The 12192-nt window shown below is 27.3% G+C and overlaps 1 protein-coding gene across 11 annotated transcripts in view; it reads right to left on the reverse strand.

The window, feature by feature from the left end:
* The window catches only part of LOC136080685 (A disintegrin and metalloproteinase with thrombospondin motifs adt-1-like), a 44990-nt gene extending 33473 nt beyond the window's left edge, over positions 1–11517 (reverse strand). For 9 of the 11 annotated variants that reach the window (XM_065797658.1, XM_065797663.1, XM_065797661.1 and 6 more), the window contains exons 1-2: positions 11341–11517; positions 932–968 (exon numbers count right to left, since the gene is read on the reverse strand). In XM_065797658.1, coding sequence (XP_065653730.1) covers positions 932–968; positions 11341–11367 — 64 coding nt within the window. In that variant the 5' untranslated portion in view covers positions 11368–11517. The remainder of the gene's footprint in view (positions 1–931; positions 969–11340) is intronic. The other 2 variants (XM_065797659.1, XM_065797656.1) reach the window with 2 other exon arrangements.
* Positions 11518–12192: the final 675 nt, after the last annotated feature.

A 12192-nucleotide genomic window follows, 5' to 3' on the forward strand; every position in this document is an offset into this window, starting at 1 on the left:
AGCTTTTATTTTATTCTTAAAACATCAGTGTAGTTTGTACTTATACTTGCAAATGGTTTATTTGCACTAAATATTAGTTTTTTGAATATAAAAAAAAAGATTCAAATAGAAAGATTACTACCGGGAGCAACTTTAAAAAATCATGGACCAAATATTGTATATGCTTTATTCGCTCTTTTTAGCAAAATATAATTGATCAACTTTTTTTTACCTTAAGCTCTATCAAGATACCATTTAGATTAGAGATATCAAAAAAAAGATGTTTTGTAAATAATAAATAGTTGCAGTTAAGCTATGTAACAATACTTTATTTTATTATTTTTATTTTATATTGTTTATTTTATATTATATAAAATAAACAATAAATAGTTGCAGTTAAGTATTTAATAATAGCAGGTAAATAATGGCAGTCAGCCGTCTTTTGTAACAAATAGCAAGTATATTGGTAAATAATATTAAAAAGCAAAAAGGACTTTGTGCTAAATGTACTATTTACTATAAATCACAGACTGTGCTATGTATTAAAGAGTAATTCAAGCAAGCATAAAAAAAAGCCAAAAAATAAAAGTAGCAGGTTATTCTAATTTATCTAGTTATTTTCATTTAATAAATTGCTTATAAGCATTACAAATAAATGTATTCAAGTATTATATTAACCCAAGAAATATTTAAAATAATAAAAAAATGTGTAAGAAATAATTCAAAAAAAATATGACAAATACTTTATGTTATACCTATTGTTTTGGATGACCAAGAGTACATTTTATGTTTCAAATTTAAAAAAATTTGAAAAATTTGAACACTGGGATGGAATTGTCCAAAATGTGATTTTTTATACAATAAGTACAGGATCTCATAAAATCACTGAAAAACTTACTTTTTGAGCAATGAAGTTTTACATATTGGTAAAATTAAGAATAAAAAAACATACTTGAGTTAAGTTTACATGCTCCTGGTGTGACAAGTACCTACAAAAAATAAATTATGTAGTTGTAGCATACCTGCAATTTGCATAACAAAAAATAGCCTTCTTTTCATCTTGAAAAATAAAGATGAAAAAAAAATAGCCCGAAAAGTAAATTTTTAAACAGCAAATAACTTAAACTTAATCTTCATAGAAAATAAAATAGACATTTTAAATAAAGTGAATACTAAATGCTTTTGCTTACTTTTGATTTAGTCTATTTTTGATTCCCGGATAAATTCACAAATAAAAATATTATTAGTATAAATTTATATCTAAATCTTAAAGTGTAGCAATTCTTATAATTAACTTTTTAATTTCATAAGAACTTGTATGTTGTAAAGTTGTTTTTCTTTTTTGTGATACTAGATATCAAGTTAATATCAATTAATCATGTTAATACTATTAGCTAATATAAGTAATAGAAATATTTTTGGCTTTTGTAAAGTTGTAAAAAAATTATTACAAAATGCACTTTTTTTTTGTAATTAGGAGACAATATTAAGTAAACTTTTACAAAATTAGTTTATTTACCAAAGTGCTTTATCAAACCTGTTTTAAAATCATTTTTTTATTATTTTAAGATTATTTTAAGTGGACAAAATTAAACTTTCCATTTTTTAAAATAAAATAACTAAGATATCATAAATGGAGACTATAACGAAAGTAAGGAGGTAATTGTATTTTTTTTTATGTGCTTGTTTTAATTAAATGCTTTATAAATATTCTTTGCTTTAAATTATCTTTGTTTAAGTTATCTTTGAAATGCTTGTCCTTTGCAAACCTTGAGTAGTAATAGAAGTAATAATGATTGCGTTGAAACTATTAAGTAAAACAACCCTAATTTTAAATTTATTTTTTCAATATAGGACTAACTTTATTCCTTAGCAACAAATTGTGAAATATCAAAATTTTGAAGACAATTTTATATATAACAAAAACATATAACAAGTTAAATATTTAATCGTATATACAGTGTCAGCAATTTTTAAAAGAAACATCCAAATAGTCTTGTTTAATTTTGAAAGAGAATCTATTTAGATGGGTTTTTTTTCAATAATAAAAAAGTAAAATGAAAATTTCATGCAACTGCATCATTAACTATTATACAAGAAACTTGAGTGATAATTCTGGAGCCAAAAATATAAATTTTTAAACAAGGCACTAAGTACTTCAAAAAATGGTAAGTACCTCTAAAACTTCAACAAGATTAATGTTTGTTGCTAATGGTACTTGTTATCCTATTTTCATTGTTTACAAATCAGAACATTCAAGTAAGACTTGAATGAAAGGTAGGTTTAATAAAACTCATCAAAATAATTATTCCATAGTATAAACAATGAAAAAGAAATTCAATTTGACATTTGAGGAAGTTGAAATTTTGAGGAAGAATTTTAGGTAAGTTGAGATAAAGACAGATATGCGTGAATTTTCAGAAAAGTGACAAAAAGTTGTCACAATTATTAATTGTGATAACTTTTATTTTTTTTTTTTTAAATTTTCACACATACCTGTCTTCTACATCAAATTAATCATTTTGGTCAGAATCAGAAAAAAATTACTATAATTTCAAGGAAGTATAATAAAACTGTTTCAAAAATGTATTATAACCCCTTGCATAATTTTTTTTCTTTTGCATCTTTTGTCTTAATGAATAATAAAAATGGTACAAGATAGTATTTCCAAAGTCATGCTCCATAAAGTGTGGCATATAATCGTTAAATTAAGACTAAAATCTTTGAATTAAGACTAAAATCTGTCTAAAATCAAAACTACCACACTCAAATTGCAACATCCAAAGAGTGAAACTTAACACATCCATTTATATAACAGACATGCTAAAAGGTATGAAATATAGCAATTCCAAATTAAATCTTAAAAAGTTCTAGACCTAAATAATACAATTTTTTTCCAGTAAAATTTATTTGCGCCCAGAATGTATAAAATATGTACTGTTAAGTGTATATTTCATAAATTTTGAGTACAATGTATTTCATACAATTTCACATATACTGTATGAGATATGTATTGCAAAAACAAAAGAGCAATCAAGCTGCATTGAAAAAGGAGTTTAAACATTTAATTACATTTTTTTCATAATATATAGGAACAAAAGCTGGTATAACAATAACTAAACTTGATAATAAAACATATATTTTTTTTTTTTTTTTTTTTTTTTGGAAAGGCATGGAATTAAAATCCATTTGTCAAATAAAGAACTGATTTTGTAAAAAAATCAAAAAGTTATATTTATAAATATATATTTATTTTTATAAAGTTAAATATTTATATTTATAAAGATATATTTATATTTATAAAGTTATATTTATATTCAAAAGTTTGGATGTTTTTTTTATGACAAGGATTTCTCAGAACTCTACAGCATACAGATTTCTCAGAATTCTACTACATGTGTCAAATTACTTAAAACAATCTTTATAAATTTCCGTGTCTTCTTAAAATTTAGAAAGAGTTTTCCATAGAAGACTCTTCTAGGTTAATGCAACGATATAAATTTCAGTTATTGTTATCAGGAGTGGTTTTAGGAATAAAATTAAAATTCGCAACATTTAGTCCAATTCATCAATTCGATTTTCTCTTTTTAAGAAAGGTCGTAACGCATGGAATTAGAATAATTTGTCAAATAAGGAACGGATTTTGTAGCGCAATCGCTTTCCTATGATGTAATGTTTAAAAATGACGATATGTTTTCAGGCGATAATAAAACGTCAACATTAGGGGTCGTCCATAAAGTACGTACGCCAAAAATTTTGAAATTTGACCCCCCCTCCCCCTGTTGCCATACGTACTTTTATGTCCCCACCCACCCCCCCCTTAAAAGTACGTACGTTTCTCAAATACCCCCCCCCCCCCCCTTAGACATCCCTCCTTTACTTTTTTTTCTCAATAAAAAAGTTTATTCAAAAATAAAAAAGGCGGAGGATACCTTAGATACTTTATACGACCCCAAAGCTCTTTGTTTGCGCATTTTAGAAACGTCTTTAAGTATTTATACAAATAATAATTTAAATAATTTTAAAATATGGTTAAGGTATATATGTATTTGGGCGAGTGGTTAATGCGGCGGAAATAGGCGATGGGGACCCAGGTCCGAGTCCCGGTGTAGGGTAGAGTTAACCTTTTTTTTGTTTTAATAACGAATCAAATGTAAATAAACTATACTTAAGGTGGACGTTTTTTTCAGGCACCCTTCTTTAGTAAGTAAAAAACGAGTCTTACGTGAGATCAGTAATATTGAAAACAAAGGGTAAAACCCAGTGGGAGGGGGCAACAGCAAATTTTGTGCCCTTTTGCTAATTTAAGAAGCTTTTTATTTTAGCAAAACCTAGCGGTCAAATTTGGAAGATTTTGAGACGCCATTGACACGTTTTTTTGGGGGGTGACTCCGTCCCATCAACCACGGCCCTCAGGTCTTACTCAGGGCCAGTATATAAGGGGTGGCACGTGTGCATGGGCCCCCTCAGGATTTTTTGATGTTCCAGATAGAACACTTTCACACATCGTGCAAACTTAAGTTTGTTAATATGCCAAATGAGGCGGCCTTGCAAAAAATTTGGATGGCGTAGGCCTGGGAACAAAAAACCCTAAAGCGTTTGCCTCCCCCCTACCCTGCCCAAACGCGAGGGAAATATTTAGCAAAATTTTTAACTTTAACATCTAAAACTAAATTTAAATTTATCGACAGATTTTAATTTTTGTTGAAAAATATTGTAAATTACAAAAAAGTTATGACCATGCAAAATTTATACCCCTCTCATTTTGGGGGTCGGGAGGGTAAGCGTTTTAAGGCTTTTTGTTCACAGGCCTCCGCCATCCCTATATTTTGCAAGGCCTCCTCATTTCGCATAGGTATTAACAAACTTAAGTTATGAGTTTGCACGATGTGTGAAAGTGTCCTATCTGGAACATCAAAAAATTCTGAGGGCGCCCATACATGTGCATAGAGGAAAACTATACCCTCTACTCCATATACCGTACATCTTTTTATTTTAAGCAAACTAGAATCTTTAGTCAGAATGTAATTTTTCTATTGATTAGCTGGTTAATTGTGATAAATTAGAAAATCGAAGTACGTGCTTTTAAATTAAACCCTCCCCCCCCTCACTTAATCTTTCTAAAGCTTTTGGAAGACCTCCCCTCCCCCCTATGAGCGTACGTACTTTATGGACGACCCCTTAGAATTCAGGGTGCGGATTCACAACACTTTCGTAAGTTCAAAATTTGCATAAAGTTTGCGTAAGTTTTGCTTAAGTTTAAAGTTACGCCAAGTGGTATTCACAAACCTTGCGTAAACAAAAACTTACGAAATTCCTAAGTTTTTACGTAAGTTATTACTTACGCAAAAAGTCTAAAAAACGGTATTCACAACATTTTCCTAAAAAGTGCTCAGCAAACTTTACGCAAGAAAAGTTACGTCTGCTATTTTATTTGACTTAAGTTTGGCGTAACTTTAAATCATCTAATAATATTTAAAAATGGCGTTTTTATTATTATGAAACATTTCAGATTATGTTTGTTATTGCCAATAAAATATAATTTTATCTTAATTTTATACTGCTATGCGTTAAGTTATTTATTTAAATAATACAATTATAGTTTTTCTTTTTAGCAACAACAACAATAGCAGTATATTTACCAAAAGTTTAGATGTACTACATAAACTTATTTTATAAAACTTGTTTTCACCTTAAATTTAAGGTTAAAAAAATATACACATAACCTATATAATGGATAGTTCACTCTCTCATAGCCTAGCTAAAACAAGGAGAGCGACCATAGTACGAATATATCATATAGTTTTGTAGTATGCCAATAACTTATTAAATAAGTTAAGTTAACATAATAACTAGTTATTGTCATACATCTATATGATGATTCCATACTGTATTAACTTATGGTACAAATCTATGCTATACTATCTATACTATATTATACAAAAATATATACAATAATATTATTGAAGTATATACTTTAACTTGCATAACTAGCATAAAGAGCGTCTTTCTCACTCTCTCTGTGTTAGAGAGAGACTCTCTCTCACACTCTCTCATATCTAGGCTATGAGAGAGTGTGTTTATATTATATAGGTTGTGTGTATATTTTTTTAACCTTATATTTAAGGTGAAAAAATATTTGTGCTAACATAGATACAATATTCACAAAAATATGTAATCAGTTCATAAGTTTTTCAGATATCTATTTTTTTAAATTTATAAATGTGAACAAGACTATTTAAAAGTATAATAATGCTAAAGTTATCTCTGAGTAATCAGGCTATTGAAGTAAAAAAGAATTATAACCTAAATATTAAACTTACTTTGAATAATGATGCTATGTTTTCAAAAGGTATTAACAATATTAAGATTATTTTGAATAATAATGCTGTTTTTAGTTATTTCAATTATCAGGAGATATTAAAATATATGGATAATTTAAATTATTAAAAAAAAGAGCATTGTTTTTTAAAGCCTAATTTCTTGGTAAATAATATTGTTATTTGCAAATAATAAACATATTCTGTAATAGTTTAAACTGTTTTGGTAGATCTTTTTTTTTGTATTTCTATACAAAATCTCATTTTTGTATTTTGTTATTGCAAAGAGCACATAAAAAGTTCCTTGATCCACCAGTTAGTCCAAATGGAGTAATAGCGCTTTTCACAATTCAGTAGAACTATTACCTGTTGCTGTGGAAAATAGTATTACAACTCTTGAGATGACAGCATATTGTTCACACTGGTTGTAGCTATTAGATTGTACTGTATTTGGTGTCTTGAAAACCTACTACAATACTTGTTGTGATTTAATCAATACTTGCTCAGTCAAAGAGTCAAACTTTTTTATACTGCATGTACCTGATTCACAGAATTAACTTTACGCTATCCATCAAATATAAAAATCATGTTTTTATTCGTGCAAATATGATACCATAAATTCTCAATCTGAAATATCACTGAAAAAAAACTTACAAAAAACAAGTGGGTTTTAATTCAAACTCAACTTTTATTAAATAATACGATTGAAACATTTTCCATAACGTATTAAGAAAAATACAATGTATTTTTCATAATATGTTATGGAAAAGTTGTTGAACTTTTGCTTATGTTATCAAAATGTTTCTTATATTTCTGACAATAGAAAGTTTGTTTATAAATGGTTTCAAATATAATAGAATGCAATCAAATGTATTTCTTGAATTTATTTAAGCAATTTCTTTATTTAATGAAACCGTCATTCCCTATTGTAAATAAAAGTGTTTTTGATTTAAGTATATATATAATATATATAACATGATAAAACATATAATATATATATAATATGATAAAACAAGACCACTGAAAAGAAAATTTAACAATTATCATTTAGTTTTTTCTTATACCCTAGGGTATGAGAAGTAAGTATGAAAACAAGAATTAAAAAAACAACACTTTAGTTTAGCACTTTATTTTTTTATGAACGTGAAATTTTATGCTAAGCTAAAGTATTTTGTTTTAACTTCCTGAAGCAATGCAAGACAAGTTGCATGATCTGATCAGGGGTCAACCCAGACCTTTTTTGGTACTATAGGACTGGTATGGGCGCCAAAATAATGCCTCAAAATATTAATCTCATGTTGTTTTTCTTTTTCTTTTATAATAAAAATAGAACAAATGGTTCTTTTAAATGCTAGTTTTCTGTATATTTACAAATAAGGTTCGCGGCAGGTTTAGAGTTAGTGTTAAATAAAACCAATGGGCATTCACTGATGGCCTCATTCAGGAAGCCGAATTATTATCTTATATAAGCCCAGGATAATACAGTTTATATTACCCATTTGGATTTGAATAAATATGCCCGAATTACTTCTTAATGAGTGCTTGTAATGTTTATATTTAAAATAATAGATGTGTAGTTTTGTTAATAATCGATATCTCATTTAAAAAACCAACCGACTCTTATTTGTTTCATTTTTAATCCAATTATTAATTATTTTGATTATTTTGCTAATAGATATACAAAATAGGTTGAAAGATTGTTTATGCTATATATGCTATTACTTTTAAAAGTAATTGCACGTATATGCTATATGGGGCTATTCAAATAATACGAAACACTTTTTTGCGAGACTCTCTTCTTTGTATATGTAACATTTTAAACAATATCTCCCCGCCTTATTTGTGACGTGACATTATTTTTAAACAAATATATTTTTTAGTTTGAACTTTTATGCTAAAGGTTTACTATTCCGCTGTGATTAGAATTCATATTTTAAAAATTTTGTCATGCCACACTGTAGCTAACCACTTCCTCTTCCATGTGATATTTGGTGACACTTTCAAACACCTCCACTCTATATAAGAATGTCAAGTATTATTTGAATAGCCACTATATGGTTTTGCTACATTATTAAATATAGCAACAACAACAACAAAATAATTGTAGTAAATTTATGCCCTGACTCTAAAAAAGAAACATTCACTGTTTGGTCACATTGCCCTGTGTGTCTTAATAAAAAAAGAATTAGTAATAATAACTACTTCCTTTATACAAATAGTTATAAAATGTTTGCCTTAAATTTTGCGTAAGTTTTTACGTAACTCATGCGCAACCTTAACTTTACGCAAATGCTGCGAAAAAGTTGTGAATACCAAATAGTTACGTAAAAAATATTTTGCGTAAGTTTTTCGTAACTTTTGCTCAGCTACGCAAGAGTTACGCAAAAGTTGTGAATCCGCACCTTGGAATTTTAAAACTTCAAGTAATTAACCTTTATTTTCTTTTTTCTTCTAGAAGAGTTGGAAAAAAAACTAAGTATAAATTTTGTGATTAGTATAGTTAAATAAAGCATTTATATCTGTACACTCAGTAGTCCAAGTCAGTTATCACATTTTAGAAATTGTCCAGGAGAGAGTAAATAGTAAAATTATTAGTCTTTATTGGGTTTTTTTTTCTTGATGGTTAAATTTATGTTTTATTTAATTTTTCTTATTTAATTTGTCTTGAGGCACATGAAATATAATTTTGACAAAAATAAAAAGTTAAATAAAAAAAGTGAAAAGTCATTTCTGAACTACAGACCTTTTTCCTTTGAACATTGTGGGGACACCAGACCCTTTATATTGACCAAACTTTGTTTCACATTGTTGCAGGAAAACAGTCTATATCTATGTAGAATACTGAAAAACTAAAAAGGTCTCATACATATCTCATTTTCACAAAAAACTGGATAACCGACCTTTGTCTTCTGAGGTACAGATATTAAAATTTAAAGTTTATTTTAGTTTTTTGGTTTAGTTTATAGTTAATTTTAGTTTAGTTTTTATTAGTTTTAGCTTCAGTTATCTTTTTTCTTACTTTAGACAACTTCATGGAAGAAATGAGGGGAATAGGTAAAAAAAATTATAGTTATATATTTATTTATATGTAAATATAATTCTATCAATTATTCTGAGGTATATTTTGTCTTTAGTGTCTGGTAAAAGCATAACTGGTAGGGCTGTGTTTTAAATTTTATATATATATGTGCAATAGGTGAAAGAATTATTTAATATAAATATGACATTTTTAAACTGTTTGCATTTTACTCATATTTTTATTAAAATTAAATTTCTCACAAGTTTAACTCTTTTTAATTTACTTTTTTTTAATTTATTTTTAGCATCCTCATCCTGTGAAAATGGTGAGGTTATGCTTTATATTTTGATTAAAAAAAATTGTAAACATTTTATTATATCCTTCTATTTGTAATTTTAGAGTCATTAACATTTGAAGAATACCAAAGATATCGCTCCCAACACCCAGGGCCTCTCTCGGAGAGGTCCTTCAATAAGTGGCAAAGTAATGACGGTATGGATGAGCCATCCTTCAAATGGAGGGCTCATCGGTGTTGGGAGACACCGAAGAAAAAACAGCAACCAAAAGGTTGTAAATGTCTTCTATCAGTGAAGATATTTATAACTTTTTGTTGCCGTTTTTTCTTCAGTGGCTTATTTGTATTTTTTTTAATTTTGTAATTTTTTTTTTTAAATTTGTACTTTTTTTTTATAATATATTATTGTATATTTGGTTTGTTTTTGTCATTTTTAATTGAATTTTTTTTTGTTTTTCACCAATTAAACTTAAATTTAGTTAAATTGATTCACTACCCAATCATCATAATATGATGCTACATTCTATTTGTTAAAAATAATTAATTGATAGTTTAATCTATTGAAAACACTGCTTCTAAAATTTACTATAAGCCAAGACTATTTAGCTATATAAATGCAATTTACTTATATCTATTTGTTTTTTATCTTTGATGTTTTTAGTTTGGCTCCTTGAAGCATTTGTTTTTTTGCTTTTTAATTAAAATATTTTAAATCTATTGTTATGTCTTTTAAATTTAACTAAAGTTTACTAAAAGCCAACGTGAAATAACGTCGTAAAACAACACCGACAAGTTGCATTATGACAGCAGTTTAAGTATGACAACAGGCTACCGAAAAGCAGGTAAATTGTATTCCAGTTGTTTTTTTTTGTTTTATTTCGTTTTTCTTTTATGTCAACTTATCTGTTACAATTTTTATTTTAGGTTTGTCATATGACGCATTAATGCAATATAAAAGATCAAAGTTTACATACTTTTTACAATTTGTTATACACATGTTTGATTGTAAATCGACTTTTTTTTGTTTGAAACGTATTTGTACTCAATTGCTTAGTTATTTATAATAAATTTATTTAGTTGTGTGCATTTACCATTTTAAAGACAATTTCCTTTTTTAAAGAAACATGTATCAAGGGGATACCAAAAAATTAGCAACTCATAAATAATTTACGTTTACTTCATATTAATCTTATTAATTAAAGTTCATGTTATAAAAAATATAACAAGAATTTAGCTTTAATCTTTCGTCAATTTAAGTCATGATGAAGTGTTATTATTTTGTGTCAGTAACTAAAAACGTATTGTGTTGAACTTAGTAATGTCTAGGAAAATGGTTCTGCCATACACTGATATGACCTATGTCAGTTGTAAATTACTCAAATAACGTTAAATAATTGGTAAATTAATTTATTTTAATTTTACAGATGGTTTAATTTTTTAATTTGAAGGCGTTTTTCTTACAGGGTATTAGTTAAGGTTTCACAACTTTAAATTGTGGAAAACAGCCACTGTAAATTAAGTAACAGACCGACCGTAACCGTATTATGGGTTGCTTTCTGCTAGCTTTAATCTAATCTAATAACTTCAAAAATAACTTCAATTCATCAATATTTCAAGTCAGTAACAATAAGTTGCAACAAGATATCATCATATAAATTTACATTATATACCTACTAACGACAAATTATATTACCATAAAGAAACAAATATAAAAATATGATACATACCCATATTGTAAGATAGAAAAAAATCATTTTTTATTATTAGTGTATGGTGCTTGTGTCAGTCAAATGTTTTTCTTTAATCAACGGTTTTATATGAACATTTTTGTTTGGATTTTGTTGGACGTTTATTTTTGTTTTATTGCATCATTTATTCGGCAACCTCAAACGATTTTTCGTTACAATTTAATATGAATAACTCTCAAAAGATGAAGAAGACGCCTACGATTTATTTCCATCTCAACAACGTTTAATTATGCAAAGTAAATAAAGCACTGATTCCAAAAAATTAATTATTAAATTCATCAATAGTAAATACAACAAATTTTGTTAAAACTTATTTTTACTATAAACTATAATTCCACTATTGACAAAATAATTTTTTAAAAATTATTTTGTCAACTAAAAATCTGTAATCAGTATCTATATTTAATCTAAATACATGTATTTATTTTTGTTTGCTTTTATTATACACAGTAAAACATATAACGCTAATATCACGCTTACATTACGGTTAGTAAAAAATTTAGCGTTATGTTAGCAAAAAAATGTCTTGAGCGTTATGTTCCCCAAAGTTATTTACATTTTATTTTGTCTAGGAAAGGCATTATGTTTTACCGTTATTTTACCCGTTAGGGGTGGTTCATAAAGTACGTACGCTTTTATTGTCTACCCCTCTAACCCTACCCCTTCCCCCTTCCCCCATCCATTTTACTATACACTTTTTTGAGAACCTTCCACCTCCCTAAAAGTACCTAGACTTTTTACTTACTTACATAACATTTTATGATCTTTTTTTAAATTTAGTGTCTCCTTACTTTTATTTGACTCACTGCCCTCCCATCTCATATACGCCTT

This window comes from Hydra vulgaris, chromosome 05 (genome assembly GCF_038396675.1).
Source record: "Hydra vulgaris chromosome 05, alternate assembly HydraT2T_AEP".
In the NCBI taxonomy this organism is placed as follows: Eukaryota; Metazoa; Cnidaria; class Hydrozoa; order Anthoathecata; family Hydridae; genus Hydra; species Hydra vulgaris.